The 14,972-nt window shown below is 53.0% G+C and overlaps 1 protein-coding gene across 2 annotated transcripts in view; it reads left to right on the top strand.

Annotated features, from left to right (window-relative positions):
* LOC140410121 (uncharacterized) overlaps nt 1-14,972 on the top strand; it is a 78,806-nt gene that overhangs the window by 38,209 nt on the left and 25,625 nt on the right. For both annotated transcript variants that reach the window (XM_072498069.1, XM_072498071.1), the window contains one exon: nt 946-1,002. In XM_072498069.1, coding sequence (XP_072354170.1) covers nt 946-1,002 — 57 coding nt within the window. The remainder of the gene's footprint in view (nt 1-945; nt 1,003-14,972) is intronic.

Below are 14,972 nucleotides of genomic sequence, written 5' to 3'. Positions count from 1 at the left end.
CGGCGCCTGTTCGGGGAGGCTGGTACGGGATTTGTAATGTATTCGCTCATGTTTTCATCTGGAACCACACTAAAAGGTGGCAGAGCAGAGAAAGAATGTGTCCCTGGTTTTTTATTTCTTGCTTTGTGAGGGATGGGCATCACTGTCAAGGCTCGCATTGTCACACATACCTAATTGCCTTGAACAGAGTGGCTTAGAATCACTACAGTGGGGTAGGAGGCCATTCGGCCCATCGAATCTGTACCGACCCCGACCCCCCCCCCCCCCTCAAAGAACACCCTACCCAGGCCCATAACCCACCCTATCTCAGGAACCCAATAACCCCATCTTTCAAACACAAAGGGGTAATTTAACACGGCCAATCCACCTAACCTGCACATCTTTGGACTATGGGAGGAATCCGGAGCACCCGGAGGAAACCCGTGCAGACAGGGGGAGAATGTACAAACTCCACGCAGGCAAGGCAGGAATTGAACCTGTGTCCCTGGTGCTGCGAGGCAGCGGTGCTAACCACTGTGCCACTGTGCTTGGTAGGTCATTTCAGGTGACAGTTGAGAGGCAACCACATTGTTCTGACATGTAGGTCAGACGGGTAAGAATGGCAGATTTTCTTCCCGAAAGGACATTAGTGAACCATATGGGTTTTTTACAACTATCAATGGTAGTGTTTTAGTTACTTTACTGAGGCAAGCCTTCAATTCTAGATTTTACTGATTGAATTTAAATTCCACCATTTGATATTCACCGTGTCACCAGGGCATTAGTATGGGCCTGTGAATTATTAGTCCAGTGACATTACCACTACGACAGCATCTTCCCAATGACTTGCATGTCACATTAACCCCCCCCACATACGTCTGGGTAACTTTGAGTAAAAAGTTGTGCTGATGAAGCTAGTTCAAACCCAGCTCTAACATTTTGCCTTCTGTTTAATATCTTTTCCAGTATATTATTTCAGGATCCTTCACGATTGAGCTGAAGAGGAAGCCAACTCGGTGCATTGTAAGTAACACGATGTGTCGAAAGTCAGGAGCGAGCTGTTCTGAACTGGAATGTGCTGCTTAAAAGAGCAATAAAGATAGATTCAGCAGGAACTATTAAAAGGACAACTTTACTTGAAAAGCAAACATTTAGAGGACTGTGAACAAAAGCACAAGGTGCAGACTCGATGGGCCGAATGGCCTCCTGCAGCACTGTAAATTCTATGATTCTATGAAGTAACTCTACGAAAGAACTATATCAGGGACACTTCAAAGGTGTTTCCCCAAATTTGCCCATGAACAATGTGTAAGTTACTTGGAGTGAGAAATTCCATTTGAAATAACCGTGCAGCAATTACTTAAAAAAGAAAAGGTTTGTTTACTTCACTGTAGTCTTCTGGAAGTTACTGAAGTTACAGAATAAAGTTGCTAACACATGCAGAGATTAGTTCAAAATGAAGAGAAAATGATACATATCAAAAATAAATCAAGATTAGCCCATATTTAGCACAGGCCTGTTATACCTTGAAGTCAAGGTGTTGCATTGTATGGAGTGAAGATCTTGAGGTTCATAGATCATAGAATTTACAGTGCAGACGGAGGCCATTTGGCCCATCAAGTCTACACCGGCCCCCAAAAGAGCAGCCTGCCTAAGCCCACACTTCCACCCGATCCCCTTAACCCAGCAACCCCACCTAACTTTTTGGGTACTACAAGGCAATTTAGCGTGACCACTCCACCTAACCCACGCACCTTTGGACTGGGAGGAAACCCGAGCGCCCGGAGGAAACCCACGCAGATAAGACCATAAGACATAGGAGCGGAAGTAAGGCCATTCGGCCCATCGAGTCCACTGCACCATTCAATCATGACTGATTTCAACTCCATTTACCCGCTCTCTCTCCATAGCCCTTAATTCCTCGAGAAATCAGGAATTTATCAACTTCTGTCTTAAAGACACTCAATGTCCCGGCCTCCACCGCCCTCTGTGGCAATGAATTCCACAGACCCACCACTCTCTGGCTGAAGAAATTTCTCCTCATCTCTGTTCTAAAGTGACTCCCTTTTATTCTAAGGCTGTGCCCCCGGGATCTAGTCTCCCCTGCTAATGGAAACAACTTCCCTACGTCCACCCTATCTAAGCCATTCATTATCTTGTAAGTTTCTATGAGATCTCCCCTCAACCTCCTAAACGCCAATGAATATAATCCCAGGATCCTCAGACGTTCATCGTATGTTAGGCCTACCATTCCTGGGATCATCCGTGTGAATCTCCGCTGGACCCGCTCCAGTGCCAGTATGTCCTTCCTGAGGTGTGGGGCCCAAAATTGCTCACCGTATTCTAAATGGGGCCTAACTAATGCTTTATAAAGCTTCAGAAGTACATCCCTGCTTTTATATTCCAAGCCTCTTGAGATGAATGACAACATTGCATTTGCTTAATTACGGACTCAACCTGCAAGTTTACCTTTAGAGAATTCCGGGACTAGGACTCCCAAGTCCCTTGCACTTCAGCATTATGAATTTTGTCACTGTTTAGAAAATAGTCCATGCCTCTATTCTTTTTTCCAAAGTGCAAGACCTCGCACTTGCCCCCGTTGAATTTCATCAGCCATTTCTTGGACCACTCTCCTAAACTGTCTAAATCTTTCTGAAGACTCCCCACCTCCTCCATACTACCTGCCCCTCCACCTATCTTTGTATCATCGGCAAACTTAGCCAGAATGCCCCCATTCCCGTTAGCTAGATCGTTTATATATAAAGAGAACAGCTGTGGCCCCAACACTGAACCTTGCGGGACACCACTCGTCACCGGTCTCCATTCCGAAAAAGAACCTTTTATCCCAACTCTCTGCCTTCTGCCTGAGAGCCAATCGTCAATCCATGTTGGTACCTTGCCTCGAATACCATGGGCCCTTATTTTACTCAGCAGTCTCCCATGAGGCACCTTATCAAAGGCCTTTTGGAAGTCAAGATAGATAACATCCATTGGCTCTCCTTGGTCGAACCTATTTGTTATCTCTTCAAAGAACTCGAACAGGTTTGTCAGGGAGGGAACTCCGCACAGACAGTGACCCAAGCCGGGAATCAAACCCAGGTCGCTGGCGCTGTGAAGCAATAATGCTAACCACTGTGTCACCATGCCGCCCTGAACATCTTTCTGCAGCTGTGATGGCTTCAACTGTTGAATTGCCAGATGTTCAACGTGAGGATAGTAGGTGGAATCGGGGTTTTCATGTGGGAGGGAAGGTCCTGTTCTGCAGGCGTGGTACTTTTAGCTGCCAGGCTACCTTACACCAGTCCAGTAGCCGTAGCCGTCTTCAGATGCCTTTGACCAGGATATCTCAGATGGCGGCCTTTCCATGTCCACCGACTCTGCCTGCCCCGCAGCCATTTCACACTCGAATGAATATCAGTTGGCTGGAAGATGGTCAAATCGGGTTGAGTGATGTCCAGGGATCATGTAAGGGTCCTAAGTGAGAAGTGGAAATCTGATCGCGGCACCCCAGCCCTACCTGCCTACCCAAGGTCTAAGCTTGATCATTTTCAAGCTGCCTCAACATCCAGGAAAACCCTCCTGCCAGCCTAAAAGTTGAGGCCGGGGTGGGAAATGGCCACTGAAGGGCAGCTGCCCTGTCCAAAGCCTTGCTTGCCTCAATGTAAAATGGCTGCAAAGTCAGGGTGGGTGGGAACCCAGAGGGAATTCTATTCCTCCTATCCCACATTTGCCTCCCCCACCCTGCTTAAAAACATACTGGTGGGGGAGCCATTCAGGCCTTCGGCCCTCCCCTGGGTTGAAGCCTTTTTCTGTGGCTCTGCCATTTTCAGTGCTTTTGCGAGAAAGATAAGGCTGCTGTTAATCTGTGATTTGCACAAAATGCCAGGTTACCTTTCCAAATTGAGTAAGTTGTAATTCCATGACAGTTATCCGATGTCTCCTAGTGTTCATAAGGGTTACCGTGGTTTAGCAGTTAGTGTCTGTGTTTAATCTTTTGGAACAGTCATTGAATTTTAAATGTATATGTCTGAGATGTCAAAGAGATTGTGACTGATCTGATGTGATAATCCTCAACTCCACTTTCCCACCTTATCCCCGTGACCCTCGACCCCCTCACTGATTAACAATCTGTCTCGCTCTCAGCCTTGCACATACTTAACGGCCCAGCCTCTACAACTCTCTGCGGTGAAGAGTTCCACACTCACTCCCCTCTGAGAGAAGAAATTCCTCCTCATCTCTGTGTGAAATGGGCGACCCCCTCACTCTGAGATACTGTCCTCTGGTCCTAGACTCTACCACACAGAGAAACATCCTCTCAGAATCTCCCCTCACTCTGAGATTCTGTCCTCTGGTCCCAGACTCTCCCACACGGGGAAACATCCTCTCAGAATCTCCCCTCACTCTGAGATTCTGCCCTCTGGGCCCAGACTCTCCAACACGGGGAAACATCCTCTCAGAATCTCCCCTCACTCTGAGATTCTGTCCTCTGGTCCCAGACTCTCCCACACGGGGAAACATCCTCTCAGAATCTCCCCTCACTCTGAGATTCTGCCCTCTGGGCCCAGACTCTCCAACACGGGGAAACATCCTCTCAGAATCTCCCCTCACTCTGAGATTCTGTCCTCTGGGCCCAGACTCTCCCACACGGGGAAACAACCTCTCAGAATCTCCCCTCACTCTGAGATTCTGTCCTCTGCTCCCAGACTCTCCCACACGGGGAAACATCCTCTCAGAATCTCCACTCACTCTGAGATTCTGTCCTCTGCTCCCAGACTCTCCCACACGGGGAAACATCCTCTCAGAATCTCCCCTCACTCTGAGATTCTGTCCTCTGTTCACAGACTCTCCCACACGGGGAAACATCCTCTCAGAATCTACCCTCACTCTGAGATTCTGCCCTCTGCTCCCAGACTCTCCCACACGGGGAAACATCCTCTCAGAATCTCCCCTCACTCTGAGATTCTGCCCTCTGCTCCCCGGCTCTCCCACACGGGGAAACATCCTCTCAGAATCTCCCCTCACTCTGAGATTCTGCCCTCTGGGCCCAGACTCTCCCACACGGGGAAACAACCTCTCAGAATCTCCCCTCACTCTGAGATTCTGTCCTCTGCTCCCAGACTCTCCCACACGGGGAAACATCCTCTCAGAATCTCCCCTCACTCTGAGATTCTGCCCTCTGGGCCCAGACTCTCCCACACGGGGAAACAACCTCTCAGAATCTCCCCTCACTCTGAGATTCTGTCCTCTGCTCCCAGACTCTCCCACACGGGGAAACATCCTCTCAGAATCTCCACTCACTCTGAGATTCTGTCCTCTGCTCCCAGACTCTCCCACACGGGGAAACATCCTCTCAGAATCTCCCCTCACTCTGAGATTTTGTCCTCTGCTCCCAGACTCTCCCACACGGGGAAACATCCTCTCAGAATCTCCCCTCACTCTGAGATTCTGCCCTCTGCTCCCAGACTCTCCCACATGGGGAAACATCCTCAGAATCTCCCCTCACTCTGAGATTCTGTCCTCTGCTCCCAGACTCTCCAGCACGGGGAAACATCCTCTCACAATCTCCCCTCACTCTGAGATTTTGTCCTCTGCTCCCAGACTCTCCCACACGGGGAAACATCCTCTCAGAATCTCCCCTCACTCTGAGATTCTGCCCTCTGCTCCCAGACTCTCCCACACGGGGAAACATCCTCAGAATCTCCCCTCACTCTGAGATTCTGTCCTCTGCTCACAGACTCTCCCACACGGGGAAACATCCTCTCAGAATCTCCCCTCACTCTGAGATTCTGTCCTCTGGTCCCAGACTCTCCCACACGGGGAAACATCCTCTCAGAATCTCCCCTCACTCTGAGATTCTGTCCTCTGCTCCCAGACTCTCCCACACGGGCAAACATCCTCTCAGAATCTCCCCTCACTCTGAGATTCTGCCCTCTGCTCCCCGGCTCTCCCACACGGGGAAACATCCTCTCAGAATCTCCACTCACTCTGAGATTCTGCCCTCTGGGCCCAGACTCTCCCACACGGGGAAAAAACCTCTCAGAATCTCTACTCACTCTGAGATTCTGTCCTCTGCTCCCAGACTCTCCTACACGGGGAAACATCCTCTCAGAATCTCCACTCACTCTGAGATTCTGTCCTCTGCTCCCAGACTCTCCCACACGGGGAAACATCCTCTCAGAATCTTCCCTCACTCTGAGATTTTGTCCTCTGCTCCCAGACTCTCCCACACGGGGAAACATCCTCTCAGAATCTCCCCTCACTCTGAGATTCTGCCCTCTGCTCCCCGACTCTCCCACACGGGGAAACATCCTCTCAGAATCTCCCCTCACTCTGAGATTCTGTCCTCTGCTCCCAGACTCTCCCACACGGGGAAACATCCTCTCAGAATCTCCCCTCACTCTGAGATTCTGTCCTCTGGTCCCAGACTCTCCCACACGGGGAAACATCCTCTCAGAATCTCCCCTCACTCTGAGATTCTGTCCTCTGGGCCCAGACTCTCCCACACGGGGAAACATCCTCTCAGAATCTCCCCTCACTCTGAGATTCTGCCCTCTGCTCCCAGACTCTCCCACACAGGGAAACATCCTCTCAGAATCTCCCCTCACTCTGAGATTCTGCCCTCTGCTCCCCGGCTCTCCCACACGGGGAAACATCCTCTCAGAATCTCCCCTCACTCTGAGATTCTGCCCTCTGGGCCCAGACTCTCCCACACGGGGAAACAACCTCTCAGAATCTCCCCTCACTCTGAGATTCTGTGCTCTGCTCCCAGACTCTCCCACACGGGGAAACATCCTCTCAGAATCTCCCCTCACTCTGAGATTCTGCCCTCTGATCCCAGACTCTCCCACACGGGGAAACATCCTCTCAGAATCTCCCCTCACTCTGAGATTCTGCCCTCTGATCCCAGACTCTCCCACACGGGGAAACATCCTCTCAGAATCTCCCCTCACTCTGAGATTCTGCCCTCTGATCCCAGACTCTCCCACACGGGGAAACATCCTCTCAGAATCTCCCCTCACTCTGAGATTTTGTCCTCTGCTCCCAGACTCTCCCACACGGGGAAACATCCTCTCAGAATCTCCCCTCACTCTGAGATTCTGCCCTCTGCTCCCCGACTCTCCCACACGGGGAAACATCCTCTCAGAATCTCCCCTCACTCTGAGATTCTGTCCTCTGCTCCCAGACTCTCCCACACGGGGAAACATCCTCTCAGAATCTCCCCTCACTCTGAGATTCTGTCCTCTGGGCCCAGACTCTCCCACACGGGGAAACATCCTCTCAGAATCTCCCCTCACTCTGAGATTCTGCCCTCTGGGCCCAGACTCTCCCACACGGGGAAACATCCTCTCAGAATCTCCCCTCACTCTGAGATTCTGCCCTCTGCTCACAGACTCTCCCACACGGGGAAACATCCTCTCAGAATCTCCCCTCACTCTGAGATTCTGCCCTCTGCTCACAGACTCTCCCACACGGGGAAACATCCTCTCAGAATCTCCCCTCACTCTGAGATTCTGCCCTCTGGGCCCAGACTCTCCCACATGGGGAAACATCCTCTCAGAATCTCCCCTCACTCTGAGATTCTGTCCTCTGCTCCCAGACTCTCCCACACGGGGAAACATCCTCTGAGAATCTCCCCTCACTCTGAGATTCTGTCCTCTGCTCCCAGACTCTCCCACACGGAGAAACATCCTCTCAGAATCTCCCCTCACTCTGAGATTCTGTCCTCTGCTCCCAGACTCTCCCACACGGGGAAACATCCTCTCAGAATCTCCCCTCACTCTGAGATTCTGTCCTCTGGGCCCAGACTCTCCCACACGGAGAAACATCCTCTCAGAATCTTCCCTCACTCTGAGATTGTGGTAGTATGTATTGGGGGTCATGTGGGACTGGAAGCCCTAATGTCATTGGCTGACAGATCCCGGGTCCTGGTTGGCCGTTGACCTCTAGCTCCGCCCTGAAGGCGGAGTATAAGAAGCCGGAGTCTTCCCCCGCAGGCCAGTTCACTATCGAGCTGCGGGGGAACAGACACGCTTAATAAATTGTAGCGCACAAAGACTCCGTGAGACGAATAGAGTGAAGTCGATGAGGCTTTACCATCCATCCATCCAACCATTCGGCCCATCTCCTGTTGGAAGACCGAGACCCCGTTTGTGACGCCAAAAGGGACCCGTAGGAAATGGTATAATCACCCGTCTGCCTCGAAGGCTGTGTACCTTTGTGCGCTACAGAGATTCTGTCCTCTGCTCCCCGACTCTCCCACACGGGGAAACATCCTCTCAGAATCTTCCCTCACTCTGAGATGCTGTCCTCTGCTCCCAGACTCTCCCACACGGGGAAACATCCTCTCAGAATCACCCCTCACTCTGAGATTCTGCCCTCTGGGCCCAGACTCTCCCACACGGGGAAACATCTTCTCAGAATCTCCCCTGTCTCTGAGATTCTGTCCTCTGGGCCCAGACTCTCCCACACGGGGAAACATCCTCTCAGCATCTCCCCTCACTCTGAGATTCTCCCCTCTGCTCCCAGACTCTCCCACACGGAGAAACATCCTCTCAGAATCTCCCCTCACTCTGAGATTCTGCCCTCTGCTCCCAGACTCTCCCACACGGGGAAACATCCTCTCAGCATCTCCCCTCACTCTGAGATACTGCCCTCTGCTCCCAGACTCTCCCACACGGGGAAACATCCTCTCAGAATCTCCCCTCACTCTGAGATTCTCCCCTCTGCTCCCAGACTCTCCCACACGGAGAAACATCCTCTCAGAATCTCCCCTCACTCTGAGATTCTGTCCTCTGGGCCCAGACTCTCCCACACGGAGAAACATCCTCTCAGAATCACCCCCTCACTCTGAGATTCTGTCCTCTGGGCCCAGACTCTCCCACACGGAGAAACATCCTCTCAGAATCTCCCCTCACTCTGAGATTCTGTCCTCTGGACCCAGACTCTCCCACACGGGGAAACATCCTCTCAGAATCTCCTCTCACTCTGAGATTCTGTCCTCTGCTCCCAGACTCTCCCACACGGGGAAACATCCTCTCAGAATCTCCCCTCACTCTGAGATTCTGCCCTCTGCTCCCAGACTCTCCCACACGGGGAAACATCCTCTCAGAATCTCCCATCACTCTGAGATTCTGTCCTCTGGTCCCAGACTCTCCCACACGGGGAAACATCCTCTCAGAATCTCCCCTCACTCTGAGATTCTGCCCTCTGCTCACAGACTCTCCCACATGGGGAAACATCCTCTCAGAATCTCCCCTCACTCTGAGATTCTGTTCTCTGCTCCTAGACTCTCCCACACGGGGAAACATCCTCTCAGAATCTCCCCTCACTCTGAGATTCTGTCCTCTGGGCCCAGACTCTCCCACACGGGGAAACATCCTCTCAGAATCTCCCCTCACTCTGAGATTCTGTCCTCTGCTCCCAGACTCTCCCACACGGGGAAACATCCTCTCAGAATCTCCCCTCACTCTGAGATTCTGTCCTCTGCTCCCAGACTCTCCCACACGGGGAAACATCCTCTCAGAATCTCCCCTCACTCTGAGATTCTGTCCTCTGGTCCCAGACTCTCCCACACGGGGAAACATCCTCTCAGAATCTCCCCTCACTCTGAGATTCTGTCCTCTGGGCCCAGACTCTCCCACACGGGGAAACATCCTCTCAGAATCTCCCCTCACTCTGAGATTCTGCCCTCTGCTCCCAGACTCTCCCACACAGGGAAACATCCTCTCAGAATCTCCCCTCACTCTGAGATTCTGCCCTCTGCTCCCCGGCTCTCCCACACGGGGAAACATCCTCTCAGAATCTCCCCTCACTCTGAGATTCTGCCCTCTGGGCCCAGACTCTCCCACACGGGGAAACAACCTCTCAGAATCTCCCCTCACTCTGAGATTCTGTGCTCTGCTCCCAGACTCTCCCACACGGGGAAACATCCTCTCAGAATCTCCCCTCACTCTGAGATTCTGTCCTCTGCTCCCAGACTCTCCCACACGGGGAAACATCCTCTCAGAATCTCCCCTCACTCTGAGATTCTGTCCTCTGTTCACAGACTCTCCCACACGGGGAAACATCCTCTCAGAATCTACCCTCACTCTGAGATTCTGCCCTCTGCTCCCAGACTCTCCCACACGGGGAAACATCCTCTCAGAATCTCCCCTCACTCTGAGATTCTGCCCTCTGCTCCCCGGCTCTCCCACACGGGGAAACATCCTCTCAGAATCTCCCCTCACTCTGAGATTCTGCCCTCTGGGCCCAGACTCTCCCACACGGGGAAACAACCTCTCAGAATCTCCCCTCACTCTGAGATTCTGTCCTCTGCTCCCAGACTCTCCCACACGGGGAAACATCCTCTCAGAATCTCCCCTCACTCTGAGATTCTGCCCTCTGGGCCCAGACTCTCCCACACGGGGAAACAACCTCTCAGAATCTCCCCTCACTCTGAGATTCTGTCCTCTGCTCCCAGACTCTCCCACACGGGGAAACATCCTCTCAGAATCTCCACTCACTCTGAGATTCTGTCCTCTGCTCCCAGACTCTCCCACACGGGGAAACATCCTCTCAGAATCTCCCCTCACTCTGAGATTTTGTCCTCTGCTCCCAGACTCTCCCACACGGGGAAACATCCTCTCAGAATCTCCCCTCACTCTGAGATTCTGCCCTCTGCTCCCAGACTCTCCCACATGGGGAAACATCCTCAGAATCTCCCCTCACTCTGAGATTCTGTCCTCTGCTCCCAGACTCTCCAGCACGGGGAAACATCCTCTCACAATCTCCCCTCACTCTGAGATTTTGTCCTCTGCTCCCAGACTCTCCCACACGGGGAAACATCCTCTCAGAATCTCCCCTCACTCTGAGATTCTGCCCTCTGCTCCCAGACTCTCCCACACGGGGAAACATCCTCAGAATCTCCCCTCACTCTGAGATTCTGTCCTCTGCTCACAGACTCTCCCACACGGGGAAACATCCTCTCAGAATCTCCCCTCACTCTGAGATTCTGTCCTCTGGTCCCAGACTCTCCCACACGGGGAAACATCCTCTCAGAATCTCCCCTCACTCTGAGATTCTGTCCTCTGCTCCCAGACTCTCCCACACGGGCAAACATCCTCTCAGAATCTCCCCTCACTCTGAGATTCTGCCCTCTGCTCCCCGGCTCTCCCACACGGGGAAACATCCTCTCAGAATCTCCACTCACTCTGAGATTCTGCCCTCTGGGCCCAGACTCTCCCACACGGGGAAAAAACCTCTCAGAATCTCTACTCACTCTGAGATTCTGTCCTCTGCTCCCAGACTCTCCTACACGGGGAAACATCCTCTCAGAATCTCCACTCACTCTGAGATTCTGTCCTCTGCTCCCAGACTCTCCCACACGGGGAAACATCCTCTCAGAATCTTCCCTCACTCTGAGATTTTGTCCTCTGCTCCCAGACTCTCCCACACGGGGAAACATCCTCTCAGAATCTCCCCTCACTCTGAGATTCTGCCCTCTGCTCCCCGACTCTCCCACACGGGGAAACATCCTCTCAGAATCTCCCCTCACTCTGAGATTCTGTCCTCTGCTCCCAGACTCTCCCACACGGGGAAACATCCTCTCAGAATCTCCCCTCACTCTGAGATTCTGTCCTCTGGTCCCAGACTCTCCCACACGGGGAAACATCCTCTCAGAATCTCCCCTCACTCTGAGATTCTGTCCTCTGGGCCCAGACTCTCCCACACGGGGAAACATCCTCTCAGAATCTCCCCTCACTCTGAGATTCTGCCCTCTGCTCCCAGACTCTCCCACACAGGGAAACATCCTCTCAGAATCTCCCCTCACTCTGAGATTCTGCCCTCTGCTCCCCGGCTCTCCCACACGGGGAAACATCCTCTCAGAATCTCCCCTCACTCTGAGATTCTGCCCTCTGGGCCCAGACTCTCCCACACGGGGAAACAACCTCTCAGAATCTCCCCTCACTCTGAGATTCTGTGCTCTGCTCCCAGACTCTCCCACACGGGGAAACATCCTCTCAGAATCTCCCCTCACTCTGAGATTCTGCCCTCTGATCCCAGACTCTCCCACACGGGGAAACATCCTCTCAGAATCTCCCCTCACTCTGAGATTCTGCCCTCTGATCCCAGACTCTCCCACACGGGGAAACATCCTCTCAGAATCTCCCCTCACTCTGAGATTCTGCCCTCTGATCCCAGACTCTCCCACACGGGGAAACATCCTCTCAGAATCTCCCCTCACTCTGAGATTTTGTCCTCTGCTCCCAGACTCTCCCACACGGGGAAACATCCTCTCAGAATCTCCCCTCACTCTGAGATTCTGCCCTCTGCTCCCCGACTCTCCCACACGGGGAAACATCCTCTCAGAATCTCCCCTCACTCTGAGATTCTGTCCTCTGCTCCCAGACTCTCCCACACGGGGAAACATCCTCTCAGAATCTCCCCTCACTCTGAGATTCTGTCCTCTGGGCCCAGACTCTCCCACACGGGGAAACATCCTCTCAGAATCTCCCCTCACTCTGAGATTCTGCCCTCTGGGCCCAGACTCTCCCACACGGGGAAACATCCTCTCAGAATCTCCCCTCACTCTGAGATTCTGCCCTCTGCTCACAGACTCTCCCACACGGGGAAACATCCTCTCAGAATCTCCCCTCACTCTGAGATTCTGCCCTCTGCTCACAGACTCTCCCACACGGGGAAACATCCTCTCAGAATCTCCCCTCACTCTGAGATTCTGCCCTCTGGGCCCAGACTCTCCCACATGGGGAAACATCCTCTCAGAATCTCCCCTCACTCTGAGATTCTGTCCTCTGCTCCCAGACTCTCCCACACGGGGAAACATCCTCTGAGAATCTCCCCTCACTCTGAGATTCTGTCCTCTGCTCCCAGACTCTCCCACACGGAGAAACATCCTCTCAGAATCTCCCCTCACTCTGAGATTCTGTCCTCTGCTCCCAGACTCTCCCACACGGGGAAACATCCTCTCAGAATCTCCCCTCACTCTGAGATTCTGTCCTCTGGGCCCAGACTCTCCCACACGGAGAAACATCCTCTCAGAATCTTCCCTCACTCTGAGATTGTGGTAGTATGTATTGGGGGTCATGTGGGACTGGAAGCCCTAATGTCATTGGCTGACAGATCCCGGGTCCTGGTTGGCCGTTGACCTCTAGCTCCGCCCTGAAGGCGGAGTATAAGAAGCCGGAGTCTTCCCCCGCAGGCCAGTTCACTATCGAGCTGCGGGGGAACAGACACGCTTAATAAATTGTAGCGCACAAAGACTCCGTGAGACGAATAGAGTGAAGTCGATGAGGCTTTACCATCCATCCATCCAACCATTCGGCCCATCTCCTGTTGGAAGACCGAGACCCCGTTTGTGACGCCAAAAGGGACCCGTAGGAAATGGTATAATCACCCGTCTGCCTCGAAGGCTGTGTACCTTTGTGCGCTACAGAGATTCTGTCCTCTGCTCCCCGACTCTCCCACACGGGGAAACATCCTCTCAGAATCTTCCCTCACTCTGAGATGCTGTCCTCTGCTCCCAGACTCTCCCACACGGGGAAACATCCTCTCAGAATCACCCCTCACTCTGAGATTCTGCCCTCTGGGCCCAGACTCTCCCACACGGGGAAACATCTTCTCAGAATCTCCCCTGTCTCTGAGATTCTGTCCTCTGGGCCCAGACTCTCCCACACGGGGAAACATCCTCTCAGCACCTCCCCTCACTCTGAGATTCTCCCCTCTGCTCCCAGACTCTCCCACACGGAGAAACATCCTCTCAGAATCTCCCCTCACTCTGAGATTCTGCCCTCTGCTCCCAGACTCTCCCACACGGGGAAACATCCTCTCAGCATCTCCCCTCACTCTGAGATACTGCCCTCTGCTCCCAGACTCTCCCACACGGGGAAACATCCTCTCAGAATCTCCCCTCACTCTGAGATTCTCCCCTCTGCTCCCAGACTCTCCCACACGGAGAAACATCCTCTCAGAATCTCCCCTCACTCTGAGATTCTGTCCTCTGGGCCCAGACTCTCCCACACGGAGAAACATCCTCTCAGAATCACCCCCTCACTCTGAGATTCTGTCCTCTGGGCCCAGACTCTCCCACACGGAGAAACATCCTCTCAGAATCTCCCCTCACTCTGAGATTCTGTCCTCTGGACCCAGACTCTCCCACACGGGGAAACATCCTCTCAGAATCTCCTCTCACTCTGAGATTCTGTCCTCTGCTCCCAGACTCTCCCACACGGGGAAACATCCTCTCAGAATCTCCCCTCACTCTGAGATTCTGCCCTCTGCTCCCAGACTCTCCCACACGGGGAAACATCCTCTCAGAATCTCCCATCACTCTGAGATTCTGTCCTCTGGTCCCAGACTCTCCCACACGGGGAAACATCCTCTCAGAATCTCCCCTCACTCTGAGATTCTGCCCTCTGCTCACAGACTCTCCCACATGGGGAAACATCCTCTCAGAATCTCCCCTCACTCTGAGATTCTGTTCTCTGCTCCTAGACTCTCCCACACGGGGAAACATCCTCTCAGAATCTCCCCTCACTCTGAGATTCTGTCCTCTGGGCCCAGACTCTCCCACACGGGGAAACATCCTCTCAGAATCTCCCCTCACTCTGAGATTCTGTCCTCTGCTCCCAGACTCTCCCACACGGGGAAACATCCTCTCAGAATCTCCCCTCACTCTGAGATTCTGTCCTCTGCTCCCAGACTCTCCCACACGGGGAAACATCCTCTCAGAATCTCCCCTCACTCTGAGATTCTGTCCTCTGGTCCCAGACTCTCCCACACGGGGAAACATCCTCTCAGAATCTCCCCTCACTCTGAGATTCTGTCCTCTGGGCCCAGACTCTCCCACACGGGGAAACATCCTCTCAGAATCTCCCCTCACTCTGAGATTCTGCCCTCTGCTCCCAGACTCTCCCACACAGGGAAACATCCTCTCAGAATCTCCCCTCACTCTGAGATTCTGCCCTCTGCTCCCCGGCTCTCCCACACGGGGAAAC

This window comes from Scyliorhinus torazame, chromosome 4 (assembly GCF_047496885.1).
Source record: "Scyliorhinus torazame isolate Kashiwa2021f chromosome 4, sScyTor2.1, whole genome shotgun sequence".
NCBI lineage: Eukaryota > Metazoa > Chordata > Chondrichthyes > Carcharhiniformes > Scyliorhinidae > Scyliorhinus > Scyliorhinus torazame.
Note: the sequence above shows the minus strand (reverse complement) of the source record. Positions and strands in the feature narration are given on the sequence as shown.